This window comes from Falco rusticolus, chromosome 5, assembly GCF_015220075.1.
Source record: "Falco rusticolus isolate bFalRus1 chromosome 5, bFalRus1.pri, whole genome shotgun sequence".
NCBI lineage: Eukaryota > Metazoa > Chordata > Aves > Falconiformes > Falconidae > Falco > Falco rusticolus.
Window position 1 is genome coordinate 1,073,088 of NC_051191.1, and position 23,062 is coordinate 1,096,149.

Here is a 23,062-nt window from a genome sequence, read left to right on the forward strand (position 1 = left end):
TCTTTCTCAAGGTCTCCTTTGTTTGGGTGTTTGGGTTGCCTTTTAGAGTTGCAAAATTGCACTGCTCAGCAAAATGAGCTAAAATAACCCAGAAGCTTGCCTGAAATAAGCGAAGGGTAATAACTGAATATGGTCTTAATACGATACATTTCAAACCACAGAGCATTTCTGTGATGATGGCGCACGGGGTAGGTGTCCCTTCCTTCCTGAAGGATTTGTTTGAAGAGCTCAATGCAGTAATGTGGAGCTGCCAGCTGTACCAATTGTCCCCCCATTGGTTTCCAGTGTCCCCTGCCCAAACACAGTCTAATTTTGTGACAGCAGTTTATACCGTCAGACTTGATTATCGACTGGCAAAAGGCAGAAGTTGCTGTTTTCTAACAGGGAAATGTCCTAACTCTTTGTGTTTTATTAAGGAAATTGCTTAAAACAATTTGATGATTGACAGAGAGCAGTGTGACTGTGGCTGTGCCATGCTGGGGGCTGCCCTGGCTGTGCTCCCCAGCGCGGCAGAGGAATCACGTCCGCTACACCGAGTGGAAATGGGTCCTGTTACCTCCGCCTGCTGCAGGTACCGTGTGATCTGTTGTAGGGCCTTGCAAGATCCAGAATTGCCTCTGACAGAGCTGTAGCCTTTCGGTCCAGGATGCAGCTTGATCCCAGGCAGCAGCAGCGTAGCTGATGGGGAGATGCTGGCAGTGGGAGGTTGCTCAGCAAACCTGTGTCTGTGATGGCGCTTATCTCCGGGAGGGGAGAGGGGAAGCTTATCGTTGTGCGCTGAAGGTTATGTTTTCAGGTTTCTGGCTGATAGTGCTTCTAAAGGTGTTGGGTGGCTGCAGTTCAGATTACTTGTCACTAAAACCACACGGCAGTTTTGTGGGATAATGAAAAGCTGGTGGCTCTGCTGTGAAACATTCCTTTTTTTTGCCTTCTCTCATGTCCTTCAGCTCCAGCTACTATCACAAACCAACTACTGACGGATTGATTTCTGCCAAACAGATTCTGCCATCTGCAGAACTGAACTGAGGCAGTAGCTTGCTCCCACATCTTCGTGAGCATTTTCAAGATCAGATCCCCCAGGCGTCAAGGCTGGGTGGTTCTGCATCCAAACCAAAACCATCCGTACAGTGCTGTGTGGCCTTCGCTTCCTGCGTGGCACAAAGCGCTTGTTTTCAAGGCTGCTATGGTTTGTAGGAATTAAGTGGGGAAGTTAAAAGTAAGCTTAAAAAAAAGGTCCTTTTCTCTGATCTCGGTGGTCCCCTGTTGGGTTGCGCTGGGCTGGCTGAAGAAACCTGTCGGGGATCATCCCCTGAGCTGGCGTCCTTCTAGCCACCCCCTACACACACAGAGCTCCTCTTGAGCTCTTCAGAGCTCTTCAGCTGCTGCTTGACCCAAAATGAATGGCATCTCAGCCCTCCTCCTGATGGAGAGATTAATGCATTCAACCAGTCAAGCAGCCAGCTGAAATCCATGGGGGAATAGCCATGCGCATTTACTGGTCTTGTCGAAGGCTGTTCATTAGCTGATCTCCAGGGCAGGTTTTCCCTCACTTGTTTAATATATGTGCCCTACCTGGTACCGTGCGTGTGTATAATTAATTGAGAAGCTCTGCATAGAGCTGAAATTTGGAAAGCTTTTGCCTTTTGAGAGTTAACTGCAGAGCTACCAGAAATAACTTTCTGCATCTTGATTTTGATAGAACAAAAAGGCAACAATCCAGTCTGAGACCTCTGGAGGGAGGTGGGGGTTTTGTTTGGCTAGATGGTTTTATAGAAGATCTTTGGGTCTGGGTTTCAGCAGGATGCAAGGATCCATCTGTTTTTCAGACAAGTGCTGCCTTAGCTAGCACACTCTGATTTTTGGTACTGTCATATCCCACAAAAGCTCTAATAGAATCCATAATGCCGAAAAGAAAAGCCAAGTGTCTTATATGGAGCTGTAAGCTGTGTATTATATGAAGGAAGAAAGAGGAGCCTGCATCCAAAATGACCTGCCCGTGGTCTTATAAGGCAGCGACACCATCACCTCACAGGGATGGGCTTAGGTACAATTTATTTCAAGTAGAAAAGGGACTAGGGAAATGGAAAACTTCCAAGCAAGCCCTACTTTGTGGATTATTCTTCAGATCATGTTAAGTACATAGATCCGTACAAGGACGCAGGAGTTGTGCATGGTGTAAGGAGAGTAGAAGCTGCAGCACACTGGTTCTGGGGAGCACGTCCCTTGGTGGGGCGCAGGTGTGAGAAGGAAAAATTAAGCCCCTCACCTCTTTCAGCAAAGTGGTTGGAAAAACAGTTTATGCACTTGCTTAAATTTCATCAAAGGTGGTGAAAGGGGGATGGAGATGTGGGGAAGGCCCGTGCCTGAAGGAGCAGTGAGGGGTTTGGAGCCCATCAGGAAGTTGGTTGGAGATGCACAAGCAGTTTGAGGGCAGAGTGGGCTGCATTAGCCAAACTTCCTAATGAAGGTGATGTGTGGAACTGAGCTTGGATCAGGTTGCCGAGGAAACGGGTAGAAAGAGCAAGGAGTGAATCCCTAGGAGGGGCTGGAGGAAGCAATCCGGGCATGAGGTATGGAGGACATCTAGAGAGGCAAGAGCGTGGGGACATGGTGCCTCTGCCACACCACCACATGATAACATGGGACAGTGTCGAGCTGTCCTGGCTAGAGGGAAGGAAAGACAGATGATGGGCACTGGGCTGAGGGTGCAACAGCTTCCGTGTGAACACCTCAGCATGGATTGCCACACCTCAGCGAGTCAGGACACAGTGTTGCTTTCCAGAGCCGGACCCTCTGGGCCAACTGGGCACTGAGAAGACAGATAGGATGTGTCACCCTGTGAACCAGCAAGGCTTGAGGGCAGGAGAACAGGTGCTGGGCACTGTCACCCTCTGGTAGATAACTGCATTGGAGTCCTTTAGTGCCTGTATTTGCTCCCTGTGGTGCCACATCTATGCAGAAATCGGTTTTCCTTTTGATTTTTTTGACAAGCAGATCAAATGGTCTAGATCTCTCTCTGTAAAGCGGTTTTACTTTTCAGGATCTCAGATATTCATAGGCTTGTTCTTCAATTATTATTATTTTTTTTACATTTCTTGGGCACTGCACTGCAAGTTTGTTCACTGCTTAATCTATTAAGACCACAGAGACAGAGAGAGGATTTCCCCCAGTCACTGTGTACAGCTTCCTGTCCCTGGCTGCATTTGCCAGTTTGTGCAGTGTCAAGGCGTGGAGGCAGGGCGAGCCCTCGGCACCGCGCTGAGTCCCACTCTGCTGACACATCCTGCCCTTCTTCTTAACAGGGTGCCCTCACGCTTGAGGACATTGCGGTGCATTTTGGAGACCCAGTTGCTGATCATTTGCTTGTGGTCTCTGTCAGTGTTGCTCCTCACCATCTCCCTGATTTTGTGTTCCCCGCATAGTTCATCATTACTCCCAGACCCCTGCTGAAAGGGTCCTCTAGTCTCCCGAGGAAGAGGTCCCCACCAGGAGCCCCACGCAAAGACCTTCCCCAGCTGCTGCCGTGGCCGTGGGTACCCTGAGGGAGGAGAACAGTGAAGCTCCTGGAGCATGAGAGGGGACAGCAGCACCCCAGCACTGTGACACAGGCTCCCAGCATGCCCAGAAACCCCAGTGAGGGGCATGGACTGGGCTGGTCGAGACTCCACCAGGCAAAACTTGAAGGGTGGGTGCTGAGCAGGCAACCATAGCATAGCTGGCTGCGTTTGTTTTAGTCCTGTTCTCCAAAATTGTGGGGGGGTCTGTATTACAATGCTCAGGGCCTGTGCTGCCCCACCTAACCTGTCTTAGACATGTCTCTGGTCCCCTTGGATAGTGCTGTGGCATTTGCAGCCTTGCCACCCCCAGAGCTTTTCTTCCCTCTCAGAGCATTTCCACAGCTGAGGCTGGTGAGACCTCACGTCCCCAGCCAGCTGCCGCCAGATCTCACGTTCAGATTGTCCATCTGAAGCCTTCCCTCGGTGTCATTTAGCATCGCTGTAGTTGTGGAAGGGGGAGGTTGTCGGCAGTCACGTAACATGCCATCCTGCGAACGCCAGAGGACTTCTCCGTCCCCAAAGTGGCAGTCGTGGCCTGCAGTGGATGGCCTGGTCACCGCTGGGAAGTGGTGCTTTGGAGTAAGCTTGGCTGTGAGAGTGGTGGTGTTTAATCTTCCCGTGGCATGACAGCATCAAACCCTGACTGCTCCTGAGGAGCTTCTTCGTTTTGTCCAGGATGTCTCATACAACAGCATGCCCTGTTACTGGACTGTCACAAGATGTGACTGCAGTCAGAGCCAGTCTCTGACGTTACGTGGCTTCCTCCACTCTCTCCCTGGTGTTCAGGGTACCCACAGCCCCCAGCTTGGCTGGGGGGCAGAGGGGGAGGTGGCTGCCCCACACAGCATTGGAGCTAAACTGGTGTCCCTGCCACTCTCTCACGGACTGCTAAAAATGATGGAAAAAAATCAAGAGCAAGCAAAGTATTTGTTAGCTGGGTAGCTTTTACATTATCTCTACACATCAGATTTCATTGTGGTGGGTGGGATGCATAGGGAGACCCTGAGGGCACTGGGACCCCCTCCGGGTCCCTGGTGGGAGGACAGTGGGGGCCCGTTGTTAGCCAGCCCTGAGGCGTTGCTGCAGGGCTGCCACAGGCAAGGCCCTGCGGCTGTGGCACTTGGGGTATGAGCTGTGCTGGGGTGAAGCACTGCTGCTTTTCATTGCTGCAGGGAAATGCGGGTGAGTGGAGGCAGGGCAGGCAGGAGCGGTGCTTGGAGGAGGTGGGGGCAGAGCAGGGCAGCAGCACCCAGCCTCGTTCCTCACATGCCTACAGCTCCTCTTCCTCCAGCCTCAGGCTCCTGCCTGGGTCACCGCGCAGGGTGGAAACCACTGCAGGCAGCAGCTGCCTCCACCTGCAGCAGCTGCTGTGAGCCGGCACAGCTTCCCTGGGGTCACCTACCTGGCACGGTTTATCCCCCCACCCCCAGCCCAGGTGGCTGTTGACAGCAGCTGGCTGTGGCCCAGAGCAACCTGCTCCAGCTGGCCCTGCCTCAAGCAGGATTTGGACTGGTCCAGCTCGGAGAACGCCGCCAGCTTCAGGTGATCTGGGGTTCTCCAAAAATGTATCTGTTTGCAGGGAGCTCAGCTTCTCTGGAAAGCAAACCTCCTTAGAGGCCTCCCATTTCCTGAGAATTACCTCCAGCCAGGGAAGAGAGTAAATCTCCTGCAATATGATGTATTGGCTTGTCCTGTGATCGGCCACAGCTCTGGGTCCTTTGGCCAGGCCAGCTGTGTGCTGAGCCTGACACTGCAGCAGTAAATTGCGGCCTTCTCTCTGCAAGCATGCACAAACAGCTAATTTGGAAATATTTTCTCTCAGCTCTATTAAATAATACAGTGGCCTTCTTGCAGCCTCCTGCCGTATCTTCACTCACTTTCCACCCCTCTGTCTTTTGTCTCAAGATTCCCCGTCACCTCACACAGAGCCGGTGTATCGGCATCATCTGCAGCCGCCAGCGTGCTGTGCAGGAGCTCAGTGCAAGCTGGTGTCCGTTGGCTTTCACAGCCAGTGAGCTGCAGCACCCAGAGCAAGCACTGTCTAGGTGCAGGGTGTGAATTTTCAGCAGTGTGGCTGGGCGAGAGGGCAAACACCTTGTATTCAGCTCAGTTATGAGACGTTGGAGTTCAATATCACCAGCCCTGGAGAAGCAAGCTCTGAATCCGTCAGAGGTTGTCAGTGAGAAGAGGATGAAGTGTTGCAGAGAGGTCATTCTCTTTTTGTGGGAACAGATGAGGCATTGGATGTGGAGAGTTGAATACTTTTCCTAGGAAATGTCATCCTTTCTGAATCTGTTGTCTGCTAAAACCCTTAAAAAGCCAATTCACAGTTTCCACCTGAGAAATAATCACTTGTGTAAAAGACTTAAGCTTCTCATTTCCCACAATGATAATCCTTCATGAAAATGAAATAAGGATTTCTAAAAAGTTTGTGGAGGCTTTTGCTATAATAACATTCAGCAACAAACTGCCCCATTAATGAAAGAAAATTTCTCTTGGTGCTTACCCAGAAAACCTTACCTTGCAGGTTACTGTAATTAGAGCTGATTTTATAGGAAAAAAAGGTTACCAGCTGCATATTAAAACTGCTTCTCACTGAAGCTTAGGGTAACATTTTCCATGAGAGTTTTTTGGGTTTTTTTTAATGCGTATTTAGAAGCATTTGAGTGCCACTGTTAAACCAATGTACCTAGTTTTTGGTTAGTTACAGATACCCTTTTCTCCTTTTCCCCAAGAAAACTCAACTTATAATTGATGCTTACCAAACACAGTTAAAAACATAACACATTTCTGTGGCCTCCCCAGAGACTTAGCACACGGCCAGGAGGATTGTCATGGATGAAAAAGGAGCGTCTCTGCCTATGCTGTTGCCTCAGAGAAAGCTGGTGGTGCCTGACCATATATTGGGATGATGGTCATTACTGTAGGGTACAAATATTGGTGGATTAATAGCATTGGGTGCTGAAGCATCAGCTGAAGAAAGCATGATTTGAGGCTACCACTAGGAGAGAGAGTAGATTACTATTAAACCAAACTCAACTCTTCCCAAAAATCAAAAAAAATCAGGTGAAAGAAAGCACCTGAGCAGCAGGGGAGACTGGCACTGAGGTAAGGTGAAAGCATGATTCTCTTCTAATGCAATAATAGTAATGTAAACACTTTAAAATACTCCTCTAGTGGCTAAAATGAGCACACTACCTTATTTATCATCATTGCCAGCACACATACCACTACAAAGACAGTTCTCTTTCTTCTGATTGCTTTGCAATTACAGGTAAAAAATGTAAGGTAATTGGATTTTATATGCTTTCATCCAAAGGCTTTGGAACATGATTATCTGTGGTGATTGACATATCCCAAGTGGCGCATTACTGCGTTAGAGACATGTATGCAGCTCTCACAGCCAGCCAGCCAGAAAATGTGTGTCTGGCACCGAGCTATGTAATTTCAGTCCTTACTGGGAAACGGTGCAGCCTAGGCTGAAATCTGGCTGGAACCAGACAAATTGTGAAAGCTTCTGTATTAGTGGCTGAAGTGGAGATAAGCTATACCCACCGAAAGGTTTGAAATTCTGAGAGATCATTTAAGAAAGAGGTATTGCTTCATTTGAACACCTCGACATATATATCCATACAGTGCAACCAGCTCCCTTTTCCCAGTTCTGACCTGCGCTTTTTGTCCTGTAGGTTCATAGGAGCAGACCGCAAATACAACCTGCGCAGAGGCTTGCTCTGCAGATTGGAGTACCTGCCTGAATTTGGGTAGCTCACGTCACTGTAGAACAAAGCAAAATTTCAAAGTCCCAACAACAATGCCGCTTGCAGAGGTCAGTAGTGTAACTTCCATTGCAAGTTAATGGCAGTTTGTCTTAGGTTGGGTCACTTCAGCACTTCTCCAAGCCCAGCCACCAGAGAACTATCTGGCCACGCGGCAATTTGATATCTGCCCGTCTAATAAAAAAACCCTCCAAACTAAAGTATACTGCGCTGGAGCTTTTAGCTGTAATGTGACGCAGCATATTGCAGGAGGCTGGCAGACCAAGTGAGCTGGAGCAGTGTCGGCTGTGGGGAGGGCCGAGAAGCTGGATGTGCACCGCTGGAAAGGCTGACAGGTACGTACCAGGCACGGGGGACGGCTGGGAAAGGGCACGCCTTCGAGATCTCCTCATTCAAGCCAGCACAGGCTGCTGCTCATGGGGCACAATCTGAACGAGCTTCGTAACGCTGAGTGAAGAACTGTCCCTTACAAATTACCGGTGATGGCTGAGCTTCCAGCAAGTCATAGCTGTTATTCAGATAAATTGTAGTTCCTGCGAAGAAGATGAACATTGCAGTTTCAGATTAAAAAAAAATGACCAGAGAGGTTGCTTTGACAATAAATTGAGGCAACCTAAAAGAGAAAATCTGCTGATGTCAAGCCTTAGGAAGTGGGCAGTGAATTGGCTACATGTCACACATTTCAAAGGCCCAGCTATGCAAACCACTTCCCACATACACAATTTATATATGTAAAAGACAATGCTTTTTTCTTCCAAGTACCAAAAAGTCCAGGGAAATTTTCTGAGATGCAGTTTCCAAAATGGCATAGCCATAAACCTGAACACTGTTGAACAATATAGACCTCGTGGCTACCTAAAATGGCTCTTAGCTTCAAAAACAGAACCCAGCAGAAAACACAGCCGCTAGTTTCATGATGAGAACAGGACAAAGAATGGTAATGAGTCTCATCAGGGCTGGGTGACACACATCCCTTCATCCACAAAATCTTTTATTACAAAACGTAGAAATAAAAGAAACTGACCTGGTGGGAATAAGGGCAGTGAATCTTTTAACAGCTGTCTGCAAGGGAGAAGGCACAACATATTAACCTCATAAAAGAAAATCTCCTGCACTGTTCAAGGAATAGTCTCCAGCATAGCTTTTGCCCAAGCCCAGTTTGTAATGAGCAGGATCCCTGCACACAGCCAGCTGGCTAACACTAGCCTACACACACACATATAACAGATGTATAGTAACATAGATTGATACGTATGTATAGTAAAGCTATATTGATATTTAAGTAGAAGATGTCAGTAACAGAGTGAGTCTCCCTGCCACCTTTACTAGGAACTTTTTTAGAAGGAAAGAATATAACCTAGAAACAATATTATCAGAAACTTTTATTTGTTGTGATTTGTAGCTTCACACAAATACTGAAGAGGAAAGCATTTCAGATTTTCAGTCTGCTGGCAAAATACAGAAGCACGTAAAAGATTTGTCAGTATTAACAGCTAGAGAATGACTCAATAGATCTGCTATGGAAGAAAAATTAAACATTGGGGTTTTGTAAAAACAAATACATTTGTTCTTTTTAAATTACATTGTATTCTATGTGTGCAGATGTACATTTTCTGTTGTTGCCCATCTCTGTATTTAGTACAAACATATGGCAAAGGCTAGTATGTCTGTCAAAATGGATAAGAATCAGATAATAGTTCTGAACTAAGAGCCATATCAAATATGTTTTGAAGTGAAACAGAATCTTTCTACTACCTTCAAGAGAAGCAAAGTCAATCCCAAACTACAGAATAGTACGGATATATGCTGGGGACACTAATCTAATTCCTAAGGTATATATTTACTAGTACTAGGCTATTGTAACAGCTGGAGATCTATAGAAATATCCATAGTTAGAGACAGCAGTAGGTAGATAGATATCCATAGTTAATACTAATTTAAAGCAAAGAGCAAAAAAGTATTTTTTCCAATCAGGCTAGAAAAATTAAAATATGTCAGTTCAATGAAACACATTGAGAACAAGACAAAACTTCTGTATTTCTTACGTGCCATTCTAGTTGCTCACTGCTTATCTCTCTTCTTCATTGTATCAATATAGTTCAGCACCTCTAGAGTCCTTCCGCCACCCAAACTCAGATACTCAGCCTCAGAAGAAAACGCCGCTATTCCTGCTATGCTGTCTGTGCCCACAGGCTGCAGCGCCTCATGCACTGACATTTTGTGCCTTCCAGCAGTGCCTGTGGCACTGGGAGGAGGGACCTGCCTTGGGCTGCAGGCAAAGGGGAGGGAGTTCCCACAGCTGCACACCCGCGTGGTGCCACACTGGGTGGCAACATCCACTTTCCGTATTTCTGTCACAGAGCTCTCAGTCTGCGATGAAGCATCACACCTGGTACTGCGGGTGACTTGCTCTCTTTTAAGAGCTTGGTGTAATGGGCTGCCCTCAGAAGGGGCGGTATGGATTTTGTTTTCCTTTTCTGTGGCACATAAACTAGAGTCTTTCTCCTGAAGGGGGTTTGCTTCTTCTCTAGTCAAAATACTGCTAGGCTGGAGAGGCACTGTTCTGGGGTGACAGGTTTTGGGGGGCTCCATGCCTGCTGAGGCTGAGACTAGGCAGGCATCATCTATCTTCAAGGACTGTTCATTCAGATATTCATTCTTTTTGGCTGTGTCTTCCTCTTCAGCCTGTTTGAACAGAATTGTGTGAATGCAACTGTTTAAATAGTTCAATAACTAAGAACTAAGTTAATGAAATAAACAGAAAGGCCAGAACTGTCTGGTTTGGGTTGTTTGGGTGGGTTTTTTTCATTCTTTCTCCAAGGATGTAATCCTGGCCTTTGTTGAAGAGAGCGTGGGTAAGGTGGACCTTCACTTTCACACAGAATTTATATTCTTACATTGTGGCATTTTTGTGTTCAAGAAGGACTGAAAACACAGTGTGTCAAATCCTCCTGCCTTACAGGCATGTAATGTAAAGCGGCTATACATTAAAGAAGAGTGCAGAAGCTTGCTTAGCATCTTCCCACAGTCATGTTACTATAATTTCACAACGCCTGGCATTATCTAGAGACCAGACGACATGGCTGTTAAACTACTTAGGAAAATTTACAGCTAATCATTCCTTGTCTTCCTCACACATGAAGTTGCCTTGTACAAAACAAAACCATAAATAAGATTCCAGCTACATCCACCCTTAGATGCAGTCGGGCATACAGATATCATTCAAATGAACCCCTGTGAACCCATAAAGGGGAAGTACTCACCGTGTCAGGACTAGAGCTGAAACAGGTGTCTGTTGGCCTTGGAGAGTAACTGGGAGACTGGCTGCTGAGTGATGACTCCGCATCTGAAAAACAAGATGAAAAGTTACTCACCAAAAGTTCACCAACCATGCCACTCTCAAGTACAGCCTGTAGAATTAAACATTACTACTTCTGATGTAGTTTTAAGATACTGTTCAAAGAATAAAGTGTTAGTGAGGTCAATACAGTTCTTGGCAATAACTAATTCTTCTCTCAGGTCAACACAACTTAACAGAAAGTGAGCCCCAGTGCTTCCGCTGTGCTGTTAATCAGCTGTTAATCACCAGCAGCTGAGCTGCACTACTCAAAAGGAGGAAGGCCTTTGCAGAGCAAGGGCAGGCAGGGAATGCAGGAGACTCCCTGCACACATTGGCTGCCATGCAAGTTACGTGGTTTTTTCTTGGGAGATCTTCTGCTCTGAAATGCAGCCAGTACAGCTGACCCCTACAGCTACTGGGGGAGCAAAAAGGACGTGGGATCTCGCTGCTGATTCCCCTTCACTCTGTCCACAACTGGAATGACAGCATATAGTCTAAGGAAGGAGAATAAAGAATAGTAAAGACTAGACCAATAAAATGGCACATGTCAAACATCTAATTAATATATTAATTTATACAAAACACATGTCTAAGATTCCTTCCAATCAGCAGAGGTCTGCAGGAAGAGAAAGAAAGAAAAATACTAGCATTTAACTGGCACTTTTATTGTATGGTAATGTTAGTTAACTTGAGCTATGGTGTTCAGATTAGTACTCTTGACCTCCCTCGTGTTTTTGTTTGTTTGTTTCAGCAGTTACACCTACTTCCAGATCTGGCTTTTCAGTTTAGGGAACAACTTTGGAGGAAATGGGACAATGAAAAAAAAGGTGTGTAATACTCACCAGAGACGTGTTAACCTGAATTTATCACTTCAAGGAAAAGCAAACACAAGTAGTTCTTAATTACCTGGCAATGCTAGTCATTTTTATACGGTGCTGTGTGAATCAAAAATACAAGCCCTCATCAAATGTAACATCCTAAAAAGATCAAAATACTTCTTCCTGGCTTTAAAAGTAATTGTTTCAATTTCACAGGAAAAAAAAATTATTTTTGAGTTAATAATGTATCAATGATACTAACCCTTCTCCATCTTGTGAAGATTTGAACTCACTCCAAACTTACACACTTTTTCTTGTGCTGCTGTGAACTTTTAAAAATAATGAAGCATTAGTAGTAAGGATTCAGCTGGATCACCACCTCAGATGAATGGTGCAAACAGTAGGTTTGACAAAAAAAATGTCTCCATAAAAGTTACCTCTTCAAATGCAAAGAGCTGGTTCTGTCTCCAGGCTGATTCTGCCACAAAATCATTGTCACTGAGAGATGCAAACACAGAGTTCTCTGGTAAATTATTTCCCCTCCTGTACTCCGCGCCCAACACCCCCCCCCCCCACCCACCCCCAATTAAAGTCATTACTGGTGACTTTTTTGTCTTCAGGGTTTGGGGTTTTTTAATCTTCAGTAACCATGAAATGCTTCCCACTATTGAGATCATTGAACTTATTTCTGAACATGAGATTTAACACCAAGAATCTGCTGTTCACAAAATTTTTTTCTGCTGAAATGCAAAATGTAATATGAGAGATGGCAGAAGATAGTGCTGCTTTGTAAAATGGAAGGTGTTAATGGATCTGAGTCTTTGACAAGAACATCTTTTGTAAAACATGGGGCACTCACATATGCTAACTTTAGCCCAGAGAAGAGACTAACTTCCTCTGTGGTAAGGTAAAGGAGACGGGGTCTTTTAGAAGGCAAGTCAGAGCAAAAGCTTAACTTCAGGGACTCAAAATTGTCTCATGAAACAGTTTTTCTCTGTAGTTATTATAGGCAGATGAACAATGGTATAAAGGACTTACCTGCGCATTGTTTTGTTCACATTATTCAGTACTGTTTTCACTGGGAAAACCTGGGTCCTCAGTAATACTGCTTAGAATTTTGTCTTTACGGCCTCTTAGCAGGTTTTCTCCAATTCAGCAAGGTCTCTGCAGTTATCACTAGTTATTAGATTGGTAATTTCTATGGCACTCACCTTTTTTTTCTTGCGTAGTTCTGCATGTTCTTCTTTAAGTTCATCTGCTGATAAGCAAATGTATCTAAAATAAAAAAGTAAACCTTGATCATAAAACACAATAGCATAAATGCAATTTGAAAAGTAATGGGTTTTTAACTTTAAAAAATAATTTAAATAATTTGACTTAAAACTAAATTACTGTATTCTGGAGATTCATTACATGTTTTCAGTCAGGGCAGACACATCTCTGACTATAAAAGCATATGTCTTTAAAAGGAATATAAACCCCAGAATATATGTCCTTAAAATATTGACACGCACCGTTTGCATGTTTTTCTTTCTTTTCAGAGGGTATGAAGTAGTGCTGTCCCTCAAAACAGTCCTGCATGTGGGTTTTATGAAGTCCACTGGTTTTCTTGTAGCTTGCACTTGAGGCACTGTTACTTTTAAGTAAAACCTGTTCTGGAGCTGTGAAAATGCCTTTAAGGTGTCTGTCTACAGGACTTTCTTTTGGATTGATTGCAGGATAAACTTCTCTAGTATCATAAGGATAATTTCTGTTGGCCATTTGATTTCTATCATCAGGATCAATGAAAAAAATATCAGTACTGCTTTGGTTAACAAAAGGATTAAAATGGTTTGTGGAAGGATTATTATGTATTGGTTGGCTTTCATCTTCAAACAGTGCCAGAAAGGAACAATCATTTCCATCTTGGGGAGCTTTCAGTTCTGCAGTTTCTTTCGCAACATCAAACAATGGTTCTTTTATTCCTTCACTGTTTTCCACTTTGTTACTGGTCATTATCACTGGGTTTTTCCTGGCAGAATTCATATAGTCTAGCCTGAGGGGTATGAGGTGGAGGGTGGTTAGACAAGAAAAAAACAGTTTGCTCAGTAAATAAATAAGCAAAATGCTAACTACTAACACAACAAATAATGATAATTTGATGATAAAATTCTCGAAGACTTTACTGCTCATCACACTTGCTTTTGTCCCAAAGGTACATGACATCAACTGAATTTTTTTTCCACTTTATAGCGAGGTTGACTTAAAAGGGATTCTGTTTCATGGTGACTCCAAACATACCAAGACCTGGAGCACATCATCCTGAGTAGGAAACTGTGATTTATAAATCAGCCACAGTATGTCACTGCTGCTCCACCAGCTGACCAAAGAAGTTCACTTTGGAAAACAAAACAAAACAAAAGGAAAAAAAAAAAAAAGAGAGAGAGAGAGAGAGGGAGAGAAAGAAAAAGAGGAAGACAGCTTCTTCTGTTCATAAAAATAGTTTGTTCTTCAAGACTAAAGTTCTCTCCTGTACTGAAAGCTCTAATAAGCTCTGTGTACTGCTTAATCCCTGGTCTCTTTAGGAAATTACTTCCATTTTCACTCAAGGTCAGTAATCCTAATTCAGCACAGAATTTTTTTATTCAGCTGTCAGAAGGCCTGTCAGACACTTTCTTTTGCCCATACTTCCCTACCTCACTTCTGATAGTAGTGGTTTTGAAGATGCTATCATGCTAGCATCATTAGCATGAAAGCTTACTTGGCTCTTAATCTAGCATTTTCCTTGCTTTTCTTTCTAGGCTTGATCTACTGACTGACCTTTCAAAAAATGTGAGCAAAAAGTTGAGAGGCTTCTGAAACAAAAAGAAGTGCCAAAGGTGGTCATTCAAAAAACACCCTTTCTTTAAAAAAAATTGAGCAATACTATCAATAGAACTTGCAAACTGAAATGTAGTACAGACAATTTACTGGAGAAAAATTCTGTAGTTTTGCTCAGCAAATACTTGGAACTGGATAAAGATCCTAGAGAACTTAAATGAGAGTGTCCTCTACTTACAGAAACCTCCCCAAAACAATTTTAAAAGACAAAACAGTAACTAGAGCTTATTTCTGGAGAAATTTGATAGATCTACATGAGGAAAGTAAAACCAGTTTGTGAAGCAATTCAGATGTTGCTTCTTCACTGCAGCTGAACATTTGGTAACGCTAAGTAAAAGTTAATAGTAGATGAGGAAATAAGACATCTAGAATTTTTAGTTAATATTTATTTATCTTGAGGTGCCACAGCTCTCAGATGTATGCACATGGATTACACCATCAGTGTGTTACAATGACATTAAACAACCATGTAAGTTTATACCCTGCTTTTCACCAACAGTGAAAGCAACTCCCTTCTCAGGAGAACTGTCAGCTCTTGAGGTATAAGACGGCTACAATGGATGAAAACAAAACAAGGATGATACAAAGAAACAGATTTGAAGAACTGTGGGAAAGGAGATGTTAGTGAACCATGAATGGTCAGAGGACTAAGGGAGGTGCCATAAGCAGATGAGTGCAGGCCTCAGGGTCTATGTAGAAATGAAAGAGGAGATGTAGGCGAGATAAGGTTACAAAAGGCTTTAATGTAAAGATATTAATCAGAAATTCAGCAAGATATACAGCAAGGTGAATGTTATTGCCATTTTAGGTTTTGCTGGAGAAAGCCGGGCAAAGCTGGGAGAAGAGAGAAAGAGAAAGTTAAGGCACTAAGACAGGAAGCTGATGTGTTCATCTAGTTATGATGTGGTCAGTGAGCTTATCAGTCACTCGACTCCCCAGGCAAACAGTTTGTAGGTACTTCAGGAACAGCAAAATAATATATGGCCCTTTTATGGCTCTATCCAGTCAAAGCTAGAGACTGACTGACAGGTACTTTCAACCAGATGGCAGACTTACGGAATGAAAAGAGTGAAGAAAGATTAGCCTTGTAATACCACTAGATCCAAGGCAAGAGCCCCTGGAAATAAACTGAAATAAAATGTTCAGTAAAAATGTGTCTGGCCCTAACCTTCTGTGATTAAAAAGATTTTTAATCAGCACATACAAAAAGAAATATATTCTAGTCTTCTATCCCTTCTTTTAAAAACAAAGTGTGTATTCTCATAAAAGTACTTTTGAACCAATTCTAAAAAAAAAAAAAATAATAACAGCTGTAGTAGGATCATATATGAAACAGAAGGAAAGAAAATGCTTTGTTCCTGGAATCCCAAATGTAAACAATGTAGGTGGAGAAGCTGCTCAATTGCTACAACATCAAGGTCATCAGACACTTGCAACAGTGACTCATGAAAGCTGGGGTAGCTACCCTCCCTGGGCCTCTTAGTAAATCTGTGCTTCTCGCTCAGGGTGAATTCAGTAACACCATCATGTTCGTGATGTTGCGAAAAATAGATTATGGTTCCAAGCACCTGCCTAAAATTAAATTTTGCTTTCTTTCAGCAAATTTAAATAGCTTACTATCTTCAGTCTTTCCATATAATTTCAATTTCTGTTTATTTGAAAAGCACCAAAAATCAGTGAAAAATCAAGTAGCAATAACCTTCACATTATCTTAGCATTTTCTTAAATTTGACTGTTATTTCTCTCTTGAATGTAAAATCATTGCCTACCTATGCAATGGCTTAAACAGTTCCGGAGGCATTGTATCAGACTTCCTGAAAATGCACTGGCTTGGAGGTATTGTAATCCAAGGGTCTTGATCAGAACTATTTCCTGGCTGAGGAAACAGTAGCAGCTGTCAAACTCTGAATATACATAATAGTTATAGTGTTTAAAACTTTAAAGCTGGGTTTACAAACAATATATATGTTTCTCCACTATTTTTACTTCTTTTTATCTTCACAGTAGAAACCCAAACCTTACAGCCAAACTGAGTTCTGTACTCATACTTTTCCATATTTGCCCATCTCTGTTAATATGCAAAATGTCCTTTTAGCACCCCATCCTCCCATAGTATGAACAAGCTTGATAGACTGTAACAAGCTGAAGTTCCACTGAAGATCACATAATCATAGAAAGCTGTTGTCTAGAAGGGACCTAAAGAGATACCTAGTCCAACCTGCTCAAAGCAGAGCCAGCTTCAAGGCTAGATCGTTCAGGATTGTTCAGGACTGAGATTCCACAACCTTTTTGGAGGGCCTCATCTGGTTCTTAGCTACTTTTCTGACAATGTTTTTTTCCTATACAAACAGAATTTCCATTGTTGAAAATTGTGGCTTTTACATCTTGCCATTGCACTGCATACCTCAGGCTCTGTCCTGTCTGTAACTCTGTTTGGACTGTGGAAGACAGCAGTTAGTTTGCCCCACGCCCCCACAGCTTTCTCTTTCCCAGGCTATGAAAGCCCTCTTCGCTCAGTCTCTCCACATTCATCGTGTGCTCCAATTCCCTAAAAATTTTTGTGGCACTTCATTGGTCTTCCTACAGTTTGTTGATCTCTCTCTGCTGGGGGTCCCAAAACTGGACGCAATATTTCAGATGTGTTCTCACGTATGCTGCTCAGAGGGAAATTATCACTTGCTTTTGACCGCTGGGTATGCTTTTTCTAATACAGCCCTCTGTGTAGTTGGCATTTGCTGCTACAGGGGTGCACTGCCAACTTATAAAACTTGTCCACCAGCACCCACAGGTCCTTCTCTGCAAGATTACTGCCTACTCAATCAGCCGCCACCTGCACTGATGTATGGGGTTATTTCTCTCAAGGTGCAGGGCTTTGTATTTCCCTGTGTTAAACTCTATGTAGTTCCTGGTTGCCCTCTGCTTGTCAAGATCCCTCTGATTAGCAGCCCTGCTGCTGTAATGATCACTGCCAATATGGTGTCATACATGAACCTGTTGAGGTGCTGAGGGTACATTCTGTCCCACTGTCCAGTTCTCTAATGAAGATGGACTGGACTTATTATTAATCTTTGGGGATCCCTGCCATTACTGATCTGTTGCTAATTAGACTTTGAGCATGACAGTTAAAAGCCATTTTTTTACCCATCTTACTATCTGCTCATCTGGTTCATACCTCCCTACTTTGGCTACCAGGATTTCATTGGGAAACCTTATCAAAAGCCTTCCTAAAGTCAAGGTAAATATTATCTGCTGCTCTCTTTTATTCATAGAGCTAGTAAAAGAGAATCAAGTTCATCAGGCACAGTATGGCCTTGGTAAATCTACGACGGCTGTTCCCAGTCACCTTCTTGTTCTTCATGTACCTTGGAATTGGTCTAGCTCCATAACCATTTCAGGGACAGAGGCGAGATGGTACTTCCCCAGATTTTTGCAGATGGGCATAACATTTGCGTATTTCTTGACATTCAAAAGCTTTCCTGATCATCACAGTCTTTAAAAGATGATAGACATCTGCCCTCCAGTGGTGTCATTCAACTCCCTCAATATACTTGGACGTGCCCTGTCCAGTGCCATATATTTCTTTATCTCTAGGTTACTAAGGATTCCCCGACTTGTTCCTTCAATACTATTTTGCGCCACTCTCCCCCAAACTCTCTACTGAGCTTGAAGATATGACAGTGAGCAATCTTGTCAGAAAAGCCTGAAGCAAAGTAGATTTTGAGTGCCTCAGACTTTTCCATGTCCTTTGTCGCTGGGTCTCAAGTCTATACAGCAGTGGAAAGCATTTTCCTTGGTTTCCTTTTGCTGATTACACACCTAGAAGCCCTCCTTTGTGCCCTTCTCACACTTGTGAGTTTCAGCTCTGACCATCCTAATGCCACCCCTCCAAGCTCAGGGGAAGCTTTTATATTCTTCCTGGGTTGCCCATCCCTCCTTCCACACCTCCTTTTCCTATTTGAGCTGAGTCAGGAGTTCCCAGATTTAGCCAAACTGGCCTCCAGAACATACTCGTTCTCTTGCACATTGAGGTGGACTGGCCTTGTGTTTTGAAAACATATTTCTTGGGCGCCTTTTCCCTCCAGGTCAGCTTCCTGTGGATTTGTGCTTACCTGTTCCCTGAACAACTCAACATCTCCCTTTCTGAAGCCCTGAAGTACTCCTTCCTCACCTCAAGACTTTAAAATATCATTGGTAATACATGTAGAATTTGTTTAATTATTTTCAATAAATAATATATTTTATAAATATTATATTTGCTATTACTTTTCTAAGGATGATTCTTTTAAGAACCCAAAAGTTAACAAGAAGAAAAAAATAGTAACAGGCATCAGAAAAAATAACTTTCAATCATTTCTTAAACTTAACTTGAATTAAACAGCAGGCTTTTCTCAATCCTTTTGGGAGCATTGAGAATACTGTAAGAACTATGTTACTGAGACAGTGTATGATTACAGATTAGGTCATGGTGATCACCTGGGATCATACGATAACCAGTTAAATTAATTGTACATTTAAGAAAGCTGTATTTATAATAGTATATACATTTCAGCTTTCTTTAACCAACTTTACAAGCCAGAAACAAAAGAAAGCCAGCGGTATGTGACTCACTCTTTCTGCAGATATCAGCGATACTGAAAGCTCAATGAACAAAAGCTCAAGTTAAGTGTATTTCATAACAGTGAAAGAAATATATTTGTATATATGCAATATTCATTGCCAGCAGCATACAAGAAACGTTAATCATTCACAATTACCTTCGCCATTACATTAACTCTACATCCCAAATAAATGAAAGTTAATTTAAAATAATTCTGTGGAAATGACTAAATATTAACCAAACCTGGTTTTGCAGCTTCTCTTCATAGGTCTGTTCCCAAGTGTTGCCCATTAAGTTTGTGTTGAAATTTTCTTCTGAGAGTTGTGTACAGTTAGAGGACCAAAAATCAGTAAAGGGCAATGGAGAGGCACTAAAAGCTCCTGTTATGTTGTCTTCATGTTTCATACTAGAGTCAGCATACATTAATTCTGTTACCTGTGATAACTAGACAAAACATAGCAAAGAGGTATTTTACTTATCTAAAACTGTTTTGATGTAAGCATAAAGTTCAAAGTAATCAAACCTTTTCATATCTTTTACATCTCTGCGCATATACCATACGCAAGAGAAAATTTTCATGGATTCTGATAAAGTATTTTCATTAAAAACATAAGGTAATAAGGGCTTATTTCAGGGAAACACATAAGTACCTACTTAAGTTGAAGCAGACATACAAATGTTATCCTGAGGACTGATGGTTATAAATATATTTTTAGCTTTAGATGTGTAGGTAAAGCTGACTTGGTTCTTAACTGGTAAAATGAAAAATATTTCACTCCATTCTATTGTAAAGAGAACTCTAGCATGTTGTGATACCAACAATGGTACCGCAAGTAGATCAGAACATGAGAAATGTGAAGGCAAAACTCGTGAAATATCACTGTATCCACAGCTACATGGAAGTAATGCCTGTAATCCAGTTTATCCAGTGAAAGCAGCACAAACTACTAATGGACTGAAAAAGCCTTGTATATTAATTGCACAAAATCTTTGTACCACCAAACTGTGAGTTTCCAGAAAGCTGAAAATTATTAATTTTATAGCCTTTCTTTCTGTTTAATAAAGTGGATGTATTTTAATTTCTTAAATTGGATATACTTCAATTTATGAAGACTTAAAAACAGCCCTTTGCAACACACAGGCCTTAGACTTCCTTTTTTGATTGATACATTAAATTAGCTAGCTTTCTGTGTGTGCACCCTGCATTATGATGTGTTTTGATGAACTGATGTAAATCTATCCATACAAATGGAGGTTGAGGAGAAACTTAGGTATCATTCTGATTCGTTATTTCTGACCACACTAAATCTGAAATATGTTCTCTCTGTCTTTGAGAAACAGATGAAAAATAGTCATAAGGGAAGGCTGACTTAATGTGATATCCAGAAAAGTAGTGGTAGCTCATGGCAATCTTGGCTGAAACACATTAGCCAGCTGAAATTTTCACCTGTACAAAATAAGTCTTCCTGACTCAAAAGAAAGGAACTTCTAACACTAGAAAAACATCTGTCTTTCTCACTCTAGGAAAACATGCTTTGGCATTATGAATGGACCAAGAACATGCAGAATAATACCATGTAAGCATCTTCCACAAGCATCTTTTCTTCAGTCCTATCTGATATGAGCAGCAGGAGTCAGTGGAGCTATATTATCAAGCAAGTCTAATTAACCTAAACTAAGTGTCTTCTAACACATTGACTTTTTTGTTGTCTAGTCAGTTTTTTTACGCAACAGTGGAGGCGGGGGGGGAGGGGGGGGGGGGGAAGCCCAAATTCCATCTAAAGAATGTTTTCGACTGTAACCTCAATGAGTGTTTGAACTTCCCAACTGTATCTACTTAAAGTTCTCTTAAGTTCCTCTTACAGACTCACTTCTGTCTATGCGTCTCACATTTCATCATTTCACATTTCTGCATATTGTTTTTAATTTACCTGCTGTTGGCCTCAGTCTCTTTCCCATAATCTCTGTCCTTTCTGACTAGCTTACAGCACAGATATTCTTAAATATTTTTGAAAATTCCTAAGACAAGGTGAGCTTTTCAGGATTTATGTTAGAAATAGCAGGAACAAATATAAAATATGACTGGCAAATAATATATCAATATAGCCTTAAAGAGGAAGTCTTCATATCTTTCAGTATCCATGAAATTTTGTCACTTTTTGAAAAAAAACACTTAAAAATACAGTCATTGCTGCACATTTTTAGCTTTACAACACTGATAACAATAATCCTACTTACATTATGCTGATATTTTACTTTCTCTGAGAGATGCTGCCTTCTGCTGTCCAATACTTGCTTTTGTAACCTTACAAAATGAATAAAAACAGCCTATGAAGTACAAGATATAAGATCTGTAAGATTAAAAACATTCTGAATATTAATTTCAAAATAATTTAAGAGTATTTTTCCACACATCCTAAAAAGGCCTGATTCTTTCTAGCAGTTAGAAGCAGCCAGCATGTGAGTCAGTCACTTTAGGTTGTCTGATGTTGGATGGGAAAACAGTGTTAAGTGGAAAATGCTGTTTGAATAGCCTGCTCTGTAAGATAAACTTAGTGTATGTACCTGACATGAGCAAAGAAAAATTATTTTTAAAAAAATTTCTCAGCTTCTTGTACAGTTTTTTATTTAGCATTTACTCTCTCATAGTAAGAGTATCACTGGAATGCCAGGACTGACTGTAAAATTTCTTTGTCTTAGAATGATCTGTGTTCACTTAATACCCCAAATATAAGACCATCATGAAACACCTCTTCATTATAGCTTAACTACTGCCTATTTTATGTAAGTACCTGTTCTGGATGTCATCTAAGTTTGACATATGTTGTGTACGTAGTGGTGACATTGGAAGCTCTATGTTGTGCCTCCTAACAGGTATTTTCACATCTTTAGCGATATCAACGTGGACTGGCTTTCTCATGTTCTCTGCAATGAAAATATTTAAAATGTCAGCGCTGGGCTTGGAGAAAGTTTGGAGCTTCCTGAATTTTCATTAGAGTCAAAAACCTGTTTGTTTAGGTTTCTTAATCCATTTAAAGCCATATTTTTTGCTTTCTTTGTTACTAGCAATGCAAGAGCTCTTGTTCTAAATGGCATTGTAGTATAACATTATTTACAGTCTGCTACTGTGTGTAGACAGGCTCTGTTGCCCTCCTCAGTCACCTTCTAATCTTCCTGAGCATTGGACAACAAATTCTCTACAATCTGGATTACGAATATGTCACAGAGGATAAGATTCATAGAATCATAGAACCTTTTAGGTTGGAAAAGACTTTAAAGATCATCAAGTCCAACCACATCCTTAAGCACCACATCTACACGTAAAGAGTTAAGATTCAGGTTGTAGGGGTTTTTTAGGAGTTTAATAATGGATTTTAAGAAAGATACTCTGTGTAGAACTGACAGGCTATTCCAAATGCTCCCCAAAAGTTATGAAAATGGAAAAGGGAAAAAGAAATGGATATAGGGTAAAATTAATGAACGGAATGAGGAAGGTGCATAAGTGTACAAGGCTTTAAAGGTGAAGTAGGCAGTTGCCAAAGTTATTTGAGTCCTCTAACAGCCTGACTTTATTCAACCATAATTTTTGTATATACATACAATCTTTTATTTTAAAAATAAAACAAGACTTATTTGAGCTTTAAATTATAAGTGGAAGAACAAGAGCTAAAATAATAGCAGTAATAGTTAAGGATAACTGATCCTGTTAACTGTGAAGTAAGAACACTGTTACACTAAACTCACCAGTGTTGTCTTTTTTGTTTGATATCTGATTAACAACATATAGATTGAGGAGATCTAAACTGACTGCTGAACTTTTAGGAGATGATACTCCCAGAAGCTTCATCTTTGATTTAAGTTTCCTCTTTTCAAAGAATTCCTAGATTTTTTCAAAGAGAGAATAAGTTTTTGACAGAAGCTTCAACAACACATTAGAAGCATATGCAATTCTCCTGAAATTAGCATGAAAGACTTAGTAAACAATTCCTAAGAATGAAAGCACACAATTAAATCTCTCTGAATTCTCACACCCTGTCTACTGTTATTCAGTTTATTTTTATTGCCTTGAAATAGACCGCAAGTATAATTTGGTTATATCCAAAGTAAATCACTGT

The 23,062-nt window shown here is 41.9% G+C and overlaps 1 protein-coding gene across 1 annotated transcript; it reads right to left on the minus strand.

Annotated features, from left to right (window-relative positions):
• Positions 1 to 9,391: 9,391 nt before the first annotated feature.
• On the minus strand, positions 9,392 to 22,853 carry C5H12orf40 (chromosome 5 C12orf40 homolog). Its single transcript, XM_037389721.1, has 11 exons — positions 22,692 to 22,853; positions 21,740 to 21,872; positions 21,186 to 21,252; positions 19,191 to 19,391; positions 16,120 to 16,226; positions 13,006 to 13,526; positions 12,703 to 12,766; positions 11,929 to 11,989; positions 11,754 to 11,820; positions 10,597 to 10,679; positions 9,392 to 10,018 (listed from the first exon to the last, which is right to left on the minus strand). The coding sequence occupies exons 1-11, from the start codon at positions 22,792 to 22,794 to the stop codon at positions 9,395 to 9,397; spliced, it is 2,031 nt and encodes a 676-aa protein (XP_037245618.1). The 5' UTR covers positions 22,795 to 22,853; the 3' UTR covers positions 9,392 to 9,394.
• Between the last annotated feature and the right edge of the window lie 209 nt (positions 22,854 to 23,062).